This window comes from Camelina sativa, chromosome 7 (genome assembly GCF_030686135.1).
Source record: "Camelina sativa cultivar CO46 ecotype springtype chromosome 7, ASM3068613v1".
Taxonomy (NCBI): domain Eukaryota; kingdom Viridiplantae; phylum Streptophyta; class Magnoliopsida; order Brassicales; family Brassicaceae; genus Camelina; species Camelina sativa.
The window spans coordinates 34,023,794-34,039,901 of NC_141886.1; the positions used below are offsets into that span (position 1 = coordinate 34,023,794).

The 16,108-nt window shown below is 38.0% G+C and overlaps 4 protein-coding genes and 1 pseudogene across 5 annotated transcripts; 3 read left to right on the plus strand and 2 right to left on the minus strand.

Moving 5' to 3' along the window:
* Positions 1-301: 301 nt before the first annotated feature.
* On the plus strand, positions 302-4,090 carry LOC104703966 (putative copper-transporting ATPase HMA5). Its single transcript, XM_010420060.3, has 6 exons — positions 302-771; positions 868-2,271; positions 2,358-2,612; positions 2,753-2,875; positions 2,986-3,465; positions 3,543-4,090. Exons 1-6 carry the CDS (start codon positions 460-462, stop codon positions 3,963-3,965), a joined length of 2,997 nt encoding a protein of 998 aa, XP_010418362.2. The 5' UTR covers positions 302-459; the 3' UTR covers positions 3,966-4,090.
* A 394-nt stretch (positions 4,091-4,484) lies between these two features.
* On the plus strand, positions 4,485-6,448 carry LOC104703967 (xyloglucan-specific galacturonosyltransferase 1 pseudogene; annotated as a pseudogene).
* Positions 6,449-8,327: 1,879 nt separating this feature from the next.
* On the plus strand, positions 8,328-9,751 carry LOC104703968 (putative glutathione peroxidase 8). The gene is made up of 6 exons (XM_010420061.3): positions 8,328-8,521; positions 8,846-8,922; positions 9,011-9,072; positions 9,160-9,278; positions 9,376-9,543; positions 9,625-9,751. Exons 1-6 carry the CDS (start codon positions 8,477-8,479, stop codon positions 9,655-9,657), a joined length of 504 nt encoding a protein of 167 aa, XP_010418363.1. The 5' UTR covers positions 8,328-8,476; the 3' UTR covers positions 9,658-9,751.
* A 53-nt stretch (positions 9,752-9,804) lies between these two features.
* On the minus strand, positions 9,805-12,577 carry LOC104703969 (cysteine-rich receptor-like protein kinase 15). Of its 2 annotated transcripts, XM_087460121.1 has the most exons (8): positions 11,863-12,553; positions 11,736-11,772; positions 11,469-11,606; positions 11,265-11,383; positions 10,946-11,156; positions 10,610-10,847; positions 10,376-10,526; positions 9,805-10,303 (listed from the first exon to the last, which is right to left on the minus strand). In XM_087460121.1, the coding sequence occupies exons 1-8, from the start codon at positions 12,532-12,534 to the stop codon at positions 10,013-10,015; spliced, it is 1,857 nt and encodes a 618-aa protein (XP_087316247.1). In that variant the 5' UTR covers positions 12,535-12,553; the 3' UTR covers positions 9,805-10,012. The 2 variants fall into 2 exon arrangements, with proteins under 2 accessions (XP_087316247.1, XP_010418366.1); XM_010420064.3 differs by having other exon boundaries at positions 11,736-12,577.
* Positions 12,578-12,929: 352 nt separating this feature from the next.
* LOC104703970 (AT-hook motif nuclear-localized protein 5-like) lies at positions 12,930-15,918 on the minus strand. Its single transcript, XM_010420065.3, has 5 exons — positions 14,883-15,918; positions 14,315-14,382; positions 14,108-14,239; positions 13,862-14,020; positions 12,930-13,459 (listed from the first exon to the last, which is right to left on the minus strand). Exons 1-5 carry the CDS (start codon positions 15,382-15,384, stop codon positions 13,169-13,171), a joined length of 1,152 nt encoding a protein of 383 aa, XP_010418367.1. The 5' UTR covers positions 15,385-15,918; the 3' UTR covers positions 12,930-13,168.
* Between the last annotated feature and the right edge of the window lie 190 nt (positions 15,919-16,108).

Genomic DNA, 16,108 nt, shown 5'->3' on the forward strand with positions numbered 1-16,108 from the left:
GGTTTAGGAAACTTTCGTCGATAGTATAATATAGTAAGATTTTATTTAATTGCACGCAAATACTATTAACAAAGTGTAACCGAAAATAGAAACACGTAAAGATTACTTCACCATGTCGTAATAATGACACTGTTAATTACTAAAACCAACCCACTATCTTAAAACGAACCTTAAAAGTCAAATGTGTTTAAGCTTTAAGAGGATTATTAAAAAAAAAAGAACAATGGCGGTTTCATAAGTTTATTATTTATTGGTAGGACCCTATAATTTATATATTTTATAGATTCGGCCCACTAATTTTGTCATTTACCTTTTTCCCTCGCCCGTTTTTATTTAAAAAGCTAAAGCATTTCAAAGTCTCACATTTCCCACAAAACCTAATTAAAAAAAAAAAGAAGAGAGAATTCAAATTCAAATTCGATTAGACGGAGGAGAGAAGAATCAGATTCGCTCGCTCACATGGCGACGAAGCTTCTGGCGCTTACATGCATACGGAAAGAGAGATTCAGCGAGCGTTACCCTCTGGTACGGAAGCATCTGACCAGGTCTCGCGGCGGCGGCGGCGCCGGAGATGGATCGTCGTCGGAGACTTTGGCGTTTGAGATCGAAGAGGAGATTTCTAGGGCGATTTTTCAAGTGTTAGGGATGACTTGCTCTGCTTGCGCTGGATCTGTTGAGAAAGCTATCAAACGTCTCTCTGGGATTCACGAAGCTGTCATCGATGCGTTGAACAATCGGGCTCAGATCCTGTTTTACCCTAACCTTGTTGATGTAAGCTATGATATGAAATTCTCTGATTCTCCTCAATTTGAATCGATTTGGGATTTAGGTTTGATTTGGAATTTTGGATTATTGTATATAATATAGGTGGAGACAATTCGTGAGACTATTGAAGATGCTGGGTTCGAAGCATCACTGATTGAAAACGAGGCGAATGAGAGGTCTAGACAAGTTTGCAGGATAAGAATCAACGGTATGACTTGTACCTCTTGTTCTTCAACGATCGAACGAGTTTTGCAATCGGTTAACGGTGTACAGAGAGCTCATGTTGCGTTAGCAATTGAGGAAGCTGAGATTCATTATGATCCTAGGCTCCTTAGTTACGATAGACTATTGGAAGAGATAGAGAATGCTGGGTTTGAAGCTGTGCTTATAAGTACGGGAGAGGATGTGAGCAAGATTGATTTGAAGATTGATGGTGAGTTTACTGATGAATCTATGGAGATAATTGAAAGATCTCTTGAAGCACTTCCTGGTGTTCAAAGTGTTGAGATCAGCCATGGAACTGATAAGATATCTGTATTGTACAGACCTGATGTGACAGGGCCTAGGAATTTCATTCAGGTGATTGAGTCTATTGTCTTTGGTCATAGTGGTCACATCAAGGCAACGATATTTTCCGAAGGAGGGGTAGGCAGAGAATCTCAGAAGCAAGGGGAGGTTAAGCAGTACTATAAGTCGTTTCTGTGGAGTTTGGTTTTTACGGTCCCTGTGTTTTTGACAGCCATGGTTTTTATGTATATCCCTGGAATTAAAGATTTGCTGATGTTTAAAGTCATCAATATGCTGACCGTTGGAGAAATCATAAGGTGGGTTTTGGCTACACCTGTCCAGTTTGTTATCGGTTGGAGATTTTATACTGGTGCTTACAAGGCTTTACGCCGGGGATCGGGTAACATGGATGTTCTGATTGCTCTGGGAACAAATGCAGCTTATTTCTATTCGTTGTATACAGTGCTGAGAGCTGCAACCTTTCCTGATTTCAAGGGAGTAGATTTCTTTGAGACTAGCGCCATGCTCATTTCGTTTATCATATTAGGAAAATATTTGGAGGTTCTGGCTAAAGGAAAAACATCTCAAGCGATCGCAAAGCTTATGAACTTGGCACCTGACACTGCGATATTGTTGTCCTTGGACGACGAAGGGAATGCGACTGGTGAAGAAGAGATTGATGGTCGTCTGATACAGAAGAATGACGTGATCAAAATCGTTCCCGGTGCTAACGTTGCTTCAGATGGTTATGTCATATGGGGACAAAGTCATGTGAATGAAAGTATGATAACTGGAGAGGCAAGGCCAGTGGCAAAGAGAAAGGGTGATACAGTGATAGGAGGCACTTTGAACGAGAATGGAGTTCTGCATGTTAAGGTTACAAGGGTTGGTTCAGAGAGTGCTCTTGCTCAGATTGTACGACTTGTCGAGTCTGCGCAGCTGGCGAAAGCTCCAGTACAGAAGTTGGCTGATCGGATTTCCAAGTTCTTCGTTCCTCTGGTGAGTAATCTGACATTTTAATAACAGAAAGATTAGTGTTTCAAGGCACAGTAACTTTTTAAACTCACTGAATTTTAATGTTGCAGGTAATATTTCTCTCGTTCTCAACTTGGCTTTCCTGGTTCTTAGCTGGGAAACTGCATTGGTACCCTGAATCCTGGATTCCTTCTTCAATGGATAGCTTTGAGCTAGCTCTTCAGTTCGGGATCTCTGTCATGGTCATAGCTTGTCCATGTGCTCTCGGGCTGGCTACTCCAACTGCTGTTATGGTTGGTACTGGGGTCGGTGCATCCCAAGGTGTGCTGATAAAGGGTGGCCAAGCTCTAGAAAAAGCACACAAGGTTAGTGTGTGGTAACTTGTTAAGCTTATAGGGTCTCTTGCCGCATTGTAACTTATTATATTGTATGTGACTAAGGTTTGCTGGACCATTTTTTTGTTTAAAAAAGATGATGGACCCTAACAGTTTCCATGACGGTGTAGGTATCTTGCATTGTCTTTGACAAGACAGGAACTCTAACAATGGGGAAGCCCGTGGTTGTGAAAACAAAACTCCTGAAAAACATGGTACTTCGAGAGTTCTATGAACTTGTTGCTGCAACTGAGGTAATCTCTTGTACCCACTGAACATTGATAAAAAAAATTCTGGTTCAAATTTTCGAAACTTATGGCCTACATGAAAAATGATATCACTATGATGACAATATCTTTATCAGGTAAACAGTGAGCATCCGTTAGCAAAGGCCATTGTTGAGTATGGTAAGAAATTTAGAGATGACGAAGAGAACCCTGCGTGGCCTGAAGCCCGTGATTTTGTGTCCGTCACTGGAAATGGAGTTAAAGCAATCGTTAAAGGAAGAGAGATTATGGTGGGAAACAAGAGTTTGATGACTAGTCATGGAGTTATTATTCCAGTCGAAGCTGAAGAGTTGCTAGTCGATGCTGAAGATCTGGCCCAGACCGGGATTCTTGTCTCCATAAACAGCGAGTTGATTGGAGTTTTGTCTGTTTCGGATCCTTTAAAACCGAGTGCTCGAGAAGCCATCTCCATTTTAAAATCCATGAATATCAAAAGCATCATGGTAACTGGTGACAACTGGGGAACTGCGAATTCCATTGCTGGAGAAGTTGGTATCGACTCTGTTATCGCAGAAGCTAAACCTGAGCAAAAAGCAGAGAAAGTCAAGGAATTACAGGTACTTTAGTAGCTCCACACTAGAGTTCATATCTATAATTGCAAAATTTGAATTGATAAAATCAAGAAATTTTGCAGGCTGCGGGACATGTTGTGGCAATGGTGGGTGACGGAATCAACGACTCACCTGCTCTCGTGGCAGCGGATGTCGGGATGGCAATTGGTGCAGGAACCGACATTGCCATAGAAGCAGCGGATATAGTTCTGATGAAAAGCAACTTAGAAGATGTGATCACAGCAATCGATCTTTCTAGGAAAACGTTCTCAAGAATCCGTCTCAACTACGTATGGGCTCTCGGGTACAACCTCATGGGGATACCGATAGCTGCTGGAGTGCTTTTCCCCTGGACACGTTTCAGGTTGCCTCCATGGATTGCAGGTGCTGCAATGGCTGCTTCTTCTGTTAGTGTTGTGTGTTGCTCTCTCTTGCTGAAGAACTACAAGCGACCTAAGAAGCTTGATCATCTGGAGATCCGGGAGATTCAGGTGGAGCGAGTTTAAAAAAGTTAACTAAACAGAGTTTTATGGGTTGTTATATTTGATGAATCATTAAACCGTACTTTAAATTTTCACTCCTCATCTAGAAATAAAGTCCATTAACTATTAATGGATTTACTTTGCCTCCATTATATATTTATATTTTATATATTCGGAATCTAATTGAATAAAACACTGAATATATAATTCAAACATGTATATATTAAGAGAGTAGTTTCCATTATCTTAAATTCAAACTTGGAGACACGTCAATTTAGTTCTTTTAGCTATTAACACTTGGATTAATTTCAATACAAGATTCATTGCATGCTAAACTAACACACTTAAATATATAATTAACATCTTTTACATATCCACACATCTATAATTAATCTAAATATGTATTTTAATTATTCCAAATCAAACAAATATTTTTGTTACTCCAAGACGTGCAAACTCAATGATCATATATTACAATTATTAGACGACGACGTGAGTGCATGTCCGTAGAAAGCAATATACAAAAGCTTAAAAAGTAGAATCCAAAGAAAGAACCAAACAAGAAAATGCCTGTCTCCGTCTCAAAGAGACGACCGCGAACATCCAAAAAAAACGAAACCGAGAAACCCGAAATAACACCTAAAGATTCTCGTACTTGCTCCAAATCAATTCTCTATCGTGTACCACTCACGATTCTCTTTCTCTTCTTCATTTATCTTTGGTCCACTTCCACGACCGTTATCTCCGGTAATGTCGTTCACATTTGCATCTCTTCGCGGAAGCTCAATGATCTTTATTGTCTCACTGCCGGTTCTCAGCCGGCTTTACGTGTACCAGTCAACAATTTCACTAAACCGGTCAGTGAAGGTGTGGTAAGAAGTAAAGAAGAGAAGAATGTTCTTGTTCTTGGTAAAGATGAAGACAAGGGTTTCGCAAACAATGAAACGTTCTCGGGCGAAAGAGATTCTGATAATTCTACCGTCGGAACAAACCTCAATGTCATAAAGAAGGATACTTTCACCGGAGAAGTTCTTGATCAAGATTCTAAACCCATCCATGAGGAGAACCTTGATTCCTTTCTTGATCAATATTCTAAATCCAAAGTTAACGAGATTGATCACGATGTGTTGGTTGACTGGGATCCAGAAACCGGCGAAGAACGATATAGATATTTCAAATCTAAGGACGAAGATGAGGAAACCGCTCTGAAAGCAGTTGACAAGTATCTTCAAATACAAAGATCTTGGCTATCGATGGGAAGCAACCGCAAAAAGCCTGGATCTTGCGAAGGACAAGGGGTCTACGTTTATGATTTACCGTCTAAGTTCAACAAAGATCTGTTGGGGGAATGCTCCGATATGGTTCCATGGGCTAATTTTTGCAGCTACTTCAAGAACGATGCATTTGGTGAATTGATTGAGACTCTCGGTAAAGGCTGGTTCAAAACGCATCAGTATTCTCTTGAGCCGATCTTTCACTCTAGAGTTTTGAAGCATCCATGTAGGGTTTATGATGAGAGCAAAGCGAAGCTCTTCTACGTGCCTTTCTATGGTGGTATCGATGTTTTGAGATGGCATTTCAAGAACGTTTCTGAGGATGTGAAGGATGTTTTGGCGATCGAGGTTGTTAAATGGCTCGGATCAAAGCAATCATGGAGAAAAAACGCCGGGAAAGATCATGTTTTCGTTCTCGGAAAGATCTCTTGGGATTTTAGGAGGAATGATAAGTTTTCTTGGGGGTCAAGTTTACTTGAGATGCAAGAAATGAAAAACCCTACAAAGCTTCTCATCGAACGTAATCCATGGGAAGCTAACGACGTGGCGATACCTCATCCGACATACTTCCACCCAAAAACCGACGATGATATCGCCAACTGGCAAAACAAGATCATCGGAAAGCCTCGTCGGAGCCTAATCAGCTTCGCCGGTGGAGCAAGACCTGGCAAGCCTGATAGCATCCGGTCAATATTAATTGACCAATGCAAATCATCTCCAAACCAATGCCGGTTTTTAAATTGTACCGACGGAGGCTGCGATAAACCGGAAACGGTTATCGACCTTTTCCGAGATTCGGAGTTCTGCCTCCAACCGCCCGGAGACAGCCCGACAAGGAAATCGATTTTCGATTCCCTCATATTAGGTTGTATTCCGGTGATCTTTGATCCGTACAGCGCGTATTATCAGTACACGTGGCATTTACCGGATGATCACCAGAGATACTCAGTGTACATAAACAAAGAAGACGTGAAGGTAAAGAAAGTGAATGTGATCGAGAGGTTGATGTCAAAGACTCTAAGGGAAAGAGAGGATATGAGGAGTTACATTGTTCATGAGCTTTTGCCTGGTTTGATCTATGGAGATTCTAATGCCAAGTTTGATAGGTTTCGAGATGCTTTTGATATTACTATGGATAGTTTACTCCGTAAGATTACAAAAACTGTATAATTTTTGTTTTCTTTGAATCTCATTGTCAAATTTTTCAAATGTAATTCGTTTTTTTTTTGAATATTTTAGGTTTCAAAATATGATTTGACCTCAAAAGATGATTACCAAAATGTTTTAAAAGGTGGTGCCGTCGTGTGGGTAGGGTGACTTAAGAATTAGAGTTTGGTAGGATAAAATAGAAAATTGCAGCTCTAGGAATTTTTTTTGCTAGGTTGATATAAAATAAAAAATCTATACTAATAAAAAGTAGAAGCTATAAGCTCATAAAGTGTCCACATAGGATTTTAAACAACCTATCGGGATTCGACATATCATTTATTAACATTTTATACGATTTCCAGAATTTTCTATATTAAAAATTATTTTAAACAACCTATCATGATTTGACATGTCATTCATTAACATTTTCTAAATTTTCAGAATTTTTTAGAAAAAGAAAAATTTTAAATTTATGAAAAAAAAAACTATGCACAATATCCCACATCGGCAAGAAAAGTTTTAGACAATTGTTCAGAACCAGTATAAATAAGATTAATATGCTTCCAACAACGAATGAGCAGGAAAGCTTGATTTATCAGACGTCCAAGTTTAAAAGTTTTATTCGGTTTGATCCGGTTTTTTATTTGATCAAACTAAAACTTTAAAAAGTTTCAAAATAAATATTATAATATTAAATTTTTTTTTAAATGTTTAAATATTATAACTTTTAAATATTGGAACTTTAAATTTTTTTAGCTTTTAAAGAGTTTTAAAATATCATAATTTTAAAAATTTTAAAAGTTTAAAATATTATAAATATTGGAACTTTAATTTTTTTTTAGCTTTTAAAGAGTTTTAAAATATCATAATTTTAAAAATTTTAAAAGTTTAAAATATTATAAATATTGAAACTTTTGAAGGTTTAAATATTTCTAATATAAATAATATAAAAATTTCTAATATAAATAATATAAATATTTAAATTCCATAAAAAGTTCAAATATTTAAAACTCTATAAAAAATATAAGTTTCATTAATTTTTAACCATAAAAAAATTTAAAAATATATGTATAGTACATAAAACCATGGTGGATATGGGGACTCATGCAGTGTGGTTAGGGAAAGTGTGGTGGAAGAGCTAAGATAGGTCAGATCTGGGAAGGGAAAGGGGAAGAAGAGAAAGAAAGTGAAAGGAAGATGAAGACAAAGGTTATGTGAAGAAGCCAAAAATCCATAGAAACTGAGAAAACTTCAATAAGAATTAAAACTCAAAGATTTTTGTGTGTTACTCTCTAGCCAAGTAATTGATGGAAAGTGGTGCAATTTATGCTAAGAAACATGAACAGTGCTAAAATGGGTTATTGAGGCATTTTTTAAAGGTTGTAAGGATGTCCGATCGAGCTGAAGCTTTTATTTGGCTGGGCCGAGTGTGAGATTTGAATTATTGTGCATAGAAAGAAGATTTAGAGGAATCCACTTTCTGATGATTGTAATCTAAAACATCTATCACCCAACAATAAAGTCTGATCATCGCCATTACAGCAGCAACAACCCAAACCTGAGTTGGGGTTCGATACTTTACAAAAGCCGTCTATTTACAACAGGGACGTTATAATAATTTTGCATATTTAATGTCAATGTATAGCTATTTAAATAATTGTTCAATTTCATTTTTTTTAAGACAAATTCATATAAGAATACCCGCGCATAGCGCGGGTTTATAACCTAGTTATTATAAAAGTCAACAATAAGCTATCTGTTTCATTAATATGATTGTCATTGACAAATCTTTTCTTATATACTAGTTTGAATACATAAATTACATGTTGATAAAATTGTTATTGGGATGGATTTGCTAAAAATACAAAAAAAAAATGCTGAAAAATGTATAAATTTGGCCCATTAGATAGAAGCCCATTAAGCCCAAAAGTTAATTACGAGAAAGATAATAAAGTAACGGCTAAATATCAAACGTCACGCGCACTAGCCGCACGTGTAAAGCGAATAATTGTCACAAGTCTCTCTTCTAGGCTCTACTTTTTAGCTTCAGCTTGTCTCTTTCCTCGTTGACTCCTTTCTGATTCTCTGGCATTTCTAATTTTCTAGAGTGCAATGGCGACGAAGGACCCAGAATCTGTTTACGAGATAAGCATCGAGGTGATTAAAATTGCTCTAACTTGAATCATCGATTCCATAACACTCTCTCTGCCTCTGATAACTTGACTGTGTGATTTTTTATTTTATTTTTGTTGAAAGGAAGCACCTTTGGAATAGGGTTCTAAAGACAATCTGATAATAGTGAGAAAAGTTTTTTACTTTAAGGTGTCTTGTTGGTTATAAGCGCTGTTAGAGTATGATGGATCATGTTGTCAGTTTGATCATTGCTTTGTCTTCTTCTGTTGATTGGAGATTGTTTTCTTTGATCTTTGATTGAGTTCTTGTGTTGGCCTCTGAGTCTTTATAGCTGAATAATTGCAACAGGATGCAAAGGGAGACAGCTTAGAACTCATTCAATACAAAGACAAAGTTCTTTTGATTGTCAATGTTGCTTCCAAATGGTTGGTTGGTTTTTTACGTACGCCTTCTCGTTAGCAGCTTTGTTAGTTTTCTTGTCTTGTTTATTGTACTCTTCTCTGATGGTCACAGTGGGATGACAAACTCAAACTACACTGAGTTGAATGAGCTTTATAGCAAGTACAAAGACAAAGGTATATATGATTTTTCAACAAATGTCTGTGTAAAGTCTCTTGTTTCTTCCATGCGATTAGCTTTTCATTGATGTTGTTCTGTTACAGGTCTGGAGATTCTAGCATTTCCTTGTAACCAGTTTGGTGACGAGGAACCGGGAACTAATGACCAGATTACTGACTTTGTCTGTACTCGTTTCAAATCTGAATTCCCCATTTTCAACAAGGTGGTAGATCGATCACTCAACGAATTCATTACAATTCTCTATGTCTTGAGTTTTTTTTTTAAAACAATCGAATCTGTTCGGTTGTGTTGTGTATTAGATTGAAGTAAACGGAGAGAATGAATCTCCTCTGTATAAGTTCTTGAAGAAAGGCAAATGGGGAATCTTTGGTGATGACATTCAATGGAACTTTGCTAAGTTTCTTGTTGACAGGAAGGGTCAAGCCGTAGAACGTTATTATCCAACTACATCTCCTCTTACACTCGAGGTAACGAAACTATATCTCTTTCTCTCTTGGTCTCTCATTCACTCTCTCTCTGTTAACTTTCTTGTCTCATTTTTTCTGCAGCATGACATAAAGAAGCTTCTGAATATCTCCTGAAATGACGAAGCTTTGTTGTTGAATCAAATTGTATTTGATTATGATGAACCTCTCTCATTTAATAAAGAGCCATGACATTGCCTTGGATTTGAAATGTTTTGCTCTATTTTTGTTTCTATATCCTAACATGTTGCTCTCCCATTAAGGTTGATAAAAAGACACCAGAGCATCATCATATTATAACAGAATCAAGTTGACTAAGATACAAAAGAACCAAATAAAATCTTGACAGGTTCACAAAACAAAACTAAAGGTGGTTAAGCTGGTTTAATTTAGATGAACCAAACCTACTCCAAGGTTTCATTGAAAATAAATAATAGCAGATGATTCCAGCGTTGTAAGGTTAAAATCATATTCAACGAGGATATATATCAGTGATCAACGAACGGTCAACAGAGGTGCTCCATTGATGAAGCTGGTTTCTAGTCTGAACGGAAAACCCTGGTTGCTGAGGCACTGGTAAAGTCACAGTATTACTAGTGAGCATCACGAAAATGGTTGACAAGGTCGGACGCTTTACAGGATCTTCTTGAACACATAAAAGTCCGATATGGATGCATCGAATCACTTCATTCTTCTGGCAATTTCCTTCAATGATTGGATCCACGAGATCTAACGCTGTTCCGTTACTCCAAAGCCTCCAAGCCTAGAGGATATCAATCAATCAGTTCTTGCAATGCAAGCTACCAATGGTTGTATAACTTATACTGAAACTTACATATGTGACCAAGTCACGTGCCACGTCTCTCTCATGAAAGCTGCTATTCCTCTTACCACTTATAATCTCAAGAACTAACACTCCAAAGCTATAGACATCAGATTTCATTGAGAAGTGGCCATTCATCACATATTCGGGAGGCATGTAACCGCTGATATTCAGAAGAAAATAATCATTTGTATATTGTCAGAATATAACGTTCAACTTATGACAACTAGAGCCGGAAAGACTTACAGGGTACCAACTACTCTGCCTGTCTTCTCTTGGGTTTGGTCCATTCCAAAGATCCTTGCCATTCCAAAATCAGCAATTTTCGGATTCATATCCTCGTCAAGGAGAATGTTACTCGCTTTGAGGTCACGGTGTATGACCGTGAGGCGTGAGTCTTGATGAAGATAGAGAATTCCTCTAGCAATCCCATCAATGATCTTGTATCGAAGAGTCCAGTCTAGTTGACTTTTCTTTGCAGGGTCTATGCACATCCATAAATTACAAGTTAGCTTCCAAAATATTTTGCAACCTTTGATATTCAAGAACGAGTAAACGAATCATTGAAACAATGTAACTGACCAAAGATGATATAATCAAGGCTTTTGTTGCGCACATACTCGTAGACCAGTATTCTTTCTTCACCTTCTAGACAAAATCCTTGAAGCCTTACCAGGTTTCTGTGCTGAAGCTTTGCCACAACAACAACCTCGTTCTTGAACTCTGTTTCACCTTGCCCTGAAGTTTTCGACAGTCTCTTTACCGCAACTTCAGTCCCGTTCGATAATATTCCCTACCCATGTGTGTGTGTTTTTTTTTATTAAGCATCATGTCGTTATAACAATTTTGTAGGCAACACGAATAAAAGTAGACAACCTCAAGAGGAACAGTAAAAATATACCTTGTAAACCTCACCAAATCCACCTCGTCCAATCTTATTTCTCTCTGCAAAATCATTTGTTGCAGTTTGGATTGTTCTATAATCGAGCTGCAGTGAGTCTGCAGTTGTTATATCATCTCCTGTTGCACAATAAAAGTCGTTAGTAATCAGAATCAATGACATCAATCAAACCCAATGAAGATTAATAACTTGAAGAATCTTTACCATGAAATGCAGGTGCTGTGTCATAAGGCTTCTTTTCCCTCTTTGCAAGGAAACAATAACAAGCTATGGGAAGCAGGACAACCAAAATAACAAGTACAACAATGGCTACCACTAAGACACTTGGATTCCCACCTTTCCCTGCGTTTCAAAGATCAATTTATTTAAGATGGTATAGTACTGGCAGATGAATCAAAAGTCAAAAATAGAAACTTTTCCTATTGGTAACTTAGAGAAAGAAGAAAAACAGAGGAAGAAGAAATAGTTCACCAGGTCGCTGAGGAGATGGCACGAGAGGCGGGGACAGCTGTGGCAGTTGTAGTGTTGTAATGGCGGTTTCATTGTAGAATTGGTAAAGCTCGTACCTAGAATAACAACTAGGATAACGAATTCTTACCCCAATTCTGTAAAAAGGCAATCTATTAATGGATAGTTGCAAGCAATTCAAACAGTCTTGTGTCGTGAGATCAGGTGTGCACTGAACTAGGCCGGACAGATTCTGGAACTCAGTCCAATTGGTCTTAAACGCAAATACCTTTCGAGGACTATTCGCTGCCCGGACCGCAGCTCGGTTGAGATTATTTGACACCGTATCTTCGAACCGGACTACTTGTCTATATGACATATTGTTGCCGTTAGTCCTCCAAGCTACTGGATGGAGTTTAGGGGTCGATAGGATATTGCGGTGAGAGTATCTGAGCATACACTCTTCGTAGTAGAGCACGGCTTCTCTCACATTAGGACAACGAGTAAGCGTGTCGTTGACGGAAAAGACGACGCAGTTACGGCAAACCTCCGGCGAGAGGTCTCCCCGGCAAAGGAAAAGACCGGTGATCATATCGGGGGATTCTCCAGCCGTAGCATTTTGGAATCCGGTGGAGTATGAAGCATTGCGGGAAGAGAGAGAAGACAAAAGAGTTGTGAGATTAATGGAGTAAGTGCTGTTTTTTGAGAAAGTTGTCGTGTTCGTGTTCGGACAGAAACCAGCTAGGAAATCAGGATTTTGAGCACAAGCTGTGAAACTAGTATTGAGGAAGGATAAAATGAAAAGGAAGATCAAAGAAGACATGCTTCGTGTTTAACTTCTCGATTTTTTTTTTTTTTTTGGTCACAAAACCTTTAAATAGAGTCTGCTTTGTGACGTCTGAAGAAAACTCGGTTAAAGTCACAGTAAACGCCTCTTGTCTGTTTATGTTACTTTGAATTTTCTTGCGCAACTCTTTTCCTGCGACTTCAGAAAATTTCATGGTTCTTTGACTCCTTCGAGGACGTCAGATAGAGTCAAGGACGTCAGATTAAAAAACCATGAAGTCTAGAAGATTCTCTACACATTCTTAGCAATTTCTTTCTTAGAATTTATGCCAACCCTCTGCAGGGAGTATGATCATCGTCGCATCTTTCTCGACCTTCCTTCTCATAATAAGCCATTACAAGAGCAAATAAATCGGAACTAGTACACACATATAGTTAAAACATCTGCTTAAAAAGCCTGAAAGTGGGGGTGGTTCTGTTACATTTAACAATGTTAGAAGGTACTGAGAGAGATCTGGTCTCAAATCCTTAAATGTCTGGTTTTAACATTCCCAGAGAGATAAATCTACAACAACAAAGATATGTACAGCACTCACATTCTGTATGCTGCTGCTGCTTCCAAGACTAAAGGGTAGTGATAGGATGAAAGACTATAATGTTTTTGTTTAGAATCATCCACGAGTCAAATCAATATCAGTGAGTAGGGTTCTACTCGAGTCAAGTGATCTGCCTGAGCCTGAACCTGAACCAGGCCATCCGCTCATTCCCTGAGCTGAGAAGTCCTGTGGCGTCTGCTGACCCGCCGATGCCGATGCTTCTGGTTCTGGTGCACTAGCTGGTGTGGTCTCCATGTCGCTATTGTTTTGCTCTTCCTTTGGTTCTTTTTCTTGTTTGATGGTCTTGTTGTTATTGGTAGTATAAGCCTTTGCACTTGCTCCGTATACAAAACTACAAGCTACCACCTTCAAAATTACAAACAAGTTTTTCAGTTTAAGAGACACATTACATATAAACAGATCCAACAAACAAAACCATGTTTTAAACTTTTGTATTCCGGGTAGCACAAAATTCTATATCAAACAATTACAACCAAAACAAAACTTCATGGAACCAAACAAAGATTATACTAAATAAACATTATGTATCAGAAATTAACCATTGACTTCTTTTGTTTTGGTTAATTAGTCGAAAACTGAGCTGAACTAAAATTTGTTAAACGAATACTGACAACGTGAAAGTACCAAAAACTGAGTAGAATTTTTTGTGCAAGAGATGCATTCAAACTCTACCACATGTAAACAGCACAAACAAATCATTAAATATGATGTTTAGATTCACTTTTCAACCATTAAGATTCAAAGTACCTGAACGAGGCTGGCTGCGATAAGCATTCCAATTCCACCACCAATAACATGACCTTCAATACCAGAAAGAGAGACACTTAACCCGCCTGTTCGACTTTTGGATCCACCTTCTTCATTCACCAGATAAGATCCACCTAAACTTAGAATCTCAAAACGTCCCTATAGAACACAAACAAGGGATAAGAATCTTTAGTTTTCCATGTTTTCATTCTTTTTTCCGATTAACTGATTGAACGATTTTGAAACCTCGAATGTTAAGGAAGGCGCTGTTGAAGCGGGCTCACGCAGAGTGACTGAAGAAACCGTTCCAGTGCCTGACATTATACAAAGAGCCCGAGGTCTTTTCTGTGAAAAGGACAAAACTTTCGAGACAATGTCCTACAAGAAAAGTATAAAAACGAAACTGAAAAGCTGCATAAATCATTAAGATTTAAAGGAGTTTTGAGAGTTTACTTCTCCTGCTCCAACGCTGATGACATGAGGTGCAAAAGCAAATCCAGCTGATGTATTCATCCACTCACCTAAAGTAATTAACAGAGTTAAATGACATTATAGTGACCAATTACTTATCTCAACACAAGTGTTGATCAGTCATATTACTCTTTCACAGCTTAATACCTATTAATTGATGTTGAGTAGCAGTAACAACAGAGCTAAATCAATAACCTAATTTGACCATAGAATCATCTTAAGCTTCTAGCATCCAAAATCTAGCTCTAATCATAAGATCCCAGCTCGTGTTCAATGTATGTAGAAGAAAGTTGTTCCAAAGCTACATACTGTATCTTAATCAAGAAGTCGATTTGTCCAAATCTACTAATACTGAGTTGACTAAACACATCCTAATGACGAATTACTCATCTGTTTTTGAGTTGCAATAACAACAGAGCTAAAGAAACAAAACAATAACTTAACCATAGCTTCTACCATTCAAACTTTCACCTAATCACAAAAGATCCAAGCTCATGTCCTAAGCAACAACTTAACTAGACCAAGTACAGGGAAAAACTTGAGATCTCACCAAGATTAGCCAAGCGTTGCTTCCTTCCAGTTCCAGGGGGTCGACCTCTGGCTCGTTTAGGTGCATTAGGATCAGACATTGAAGAAGAGTCCTTAGACTTCTTACTAACACAAGGCATTGGAGAAAGCCCTAAAGAAACTTGTCCCTCAGGAGCATACTTTCTCGGCCTTCCACGTTTCTTCTTAGCCATCGGTGTCTCCGGCGGTGGCTGAGGCTGCGACATAGGTGGCTGAACCGCCGCAGAAGAACCCATCCCCATGTGAATGCTGTGTCCGAAATCAGAGTGCCTCTGCTGCTCAGCCATGGAGAAAGGAGGCCCTGGATTGCTAGCCTGAGGATGATGAATGTTAGGGTTTAACATTGGCCTCATTCCGGGAGGTGGCGGCGGCGGCGCGTGAAACCCACTCGCGACTTGGGAAGGTGTAAGATTGGTAAAGGCTCCTCTCTGAAGATAGTACTGAGGATGCGAGCCTGGAAATGCCATAGCTTCTCTCCCATCCATGCATTTAAAACCCTAAATTACAACTCTCTTAAGAGATTTTAAAAAAGGAAACTTTTCTCAAAAAAAACAAAAATATATCTACCAACTAGAAATCGTAAACCCTAAATCCCCAAAGTAGTAAAGAGAAACAACAATGACGGGTTTTTTTAATATACCCAGTAATCAAAGTCGGGTCATTTCAGCTGTGGACTCAAGATCCAAAATTGTTTCAATGAACCCTAGAAAGAAAAAAAAAGGCTAAATCTTGAGTTCACTTAGAACTCGAGAAATTAAAATTACAGATTTGAAATGTATGTAGACCAAACAGTTGAAAGTAGCTCCTCGTACTGTTACAGTCTCTTCTAGCAGAGAAAGCAAATCTCAGAGAAAAAATAAAATAAAAAAGGAGACTGAAGAAGAGAAGGAGCGTGACGAAGACGACCATTGTTGTCTATTTATATATTTCTTTTAATTAATATTGTGTTATTGTCTTCTTTTTATTTCTCCCTTTTTTTTTGAGAATATTAAATTTGGTTTGTTTGAGATTATTTATTTATTTATTTATTAAAAAGGATATAGACTTTTCTTGAATGATTTTATAACAAAATCTAATATCTCTCATTACATCTCTCTGACTGAAAACGAAATTTATTAGTCACTGAGAATATTATTCATTAATATTTAATGCTTTTCATGAATAAATTATCATCTTGTTGGAAGAACATCTTGTATATCTAATTTTTTT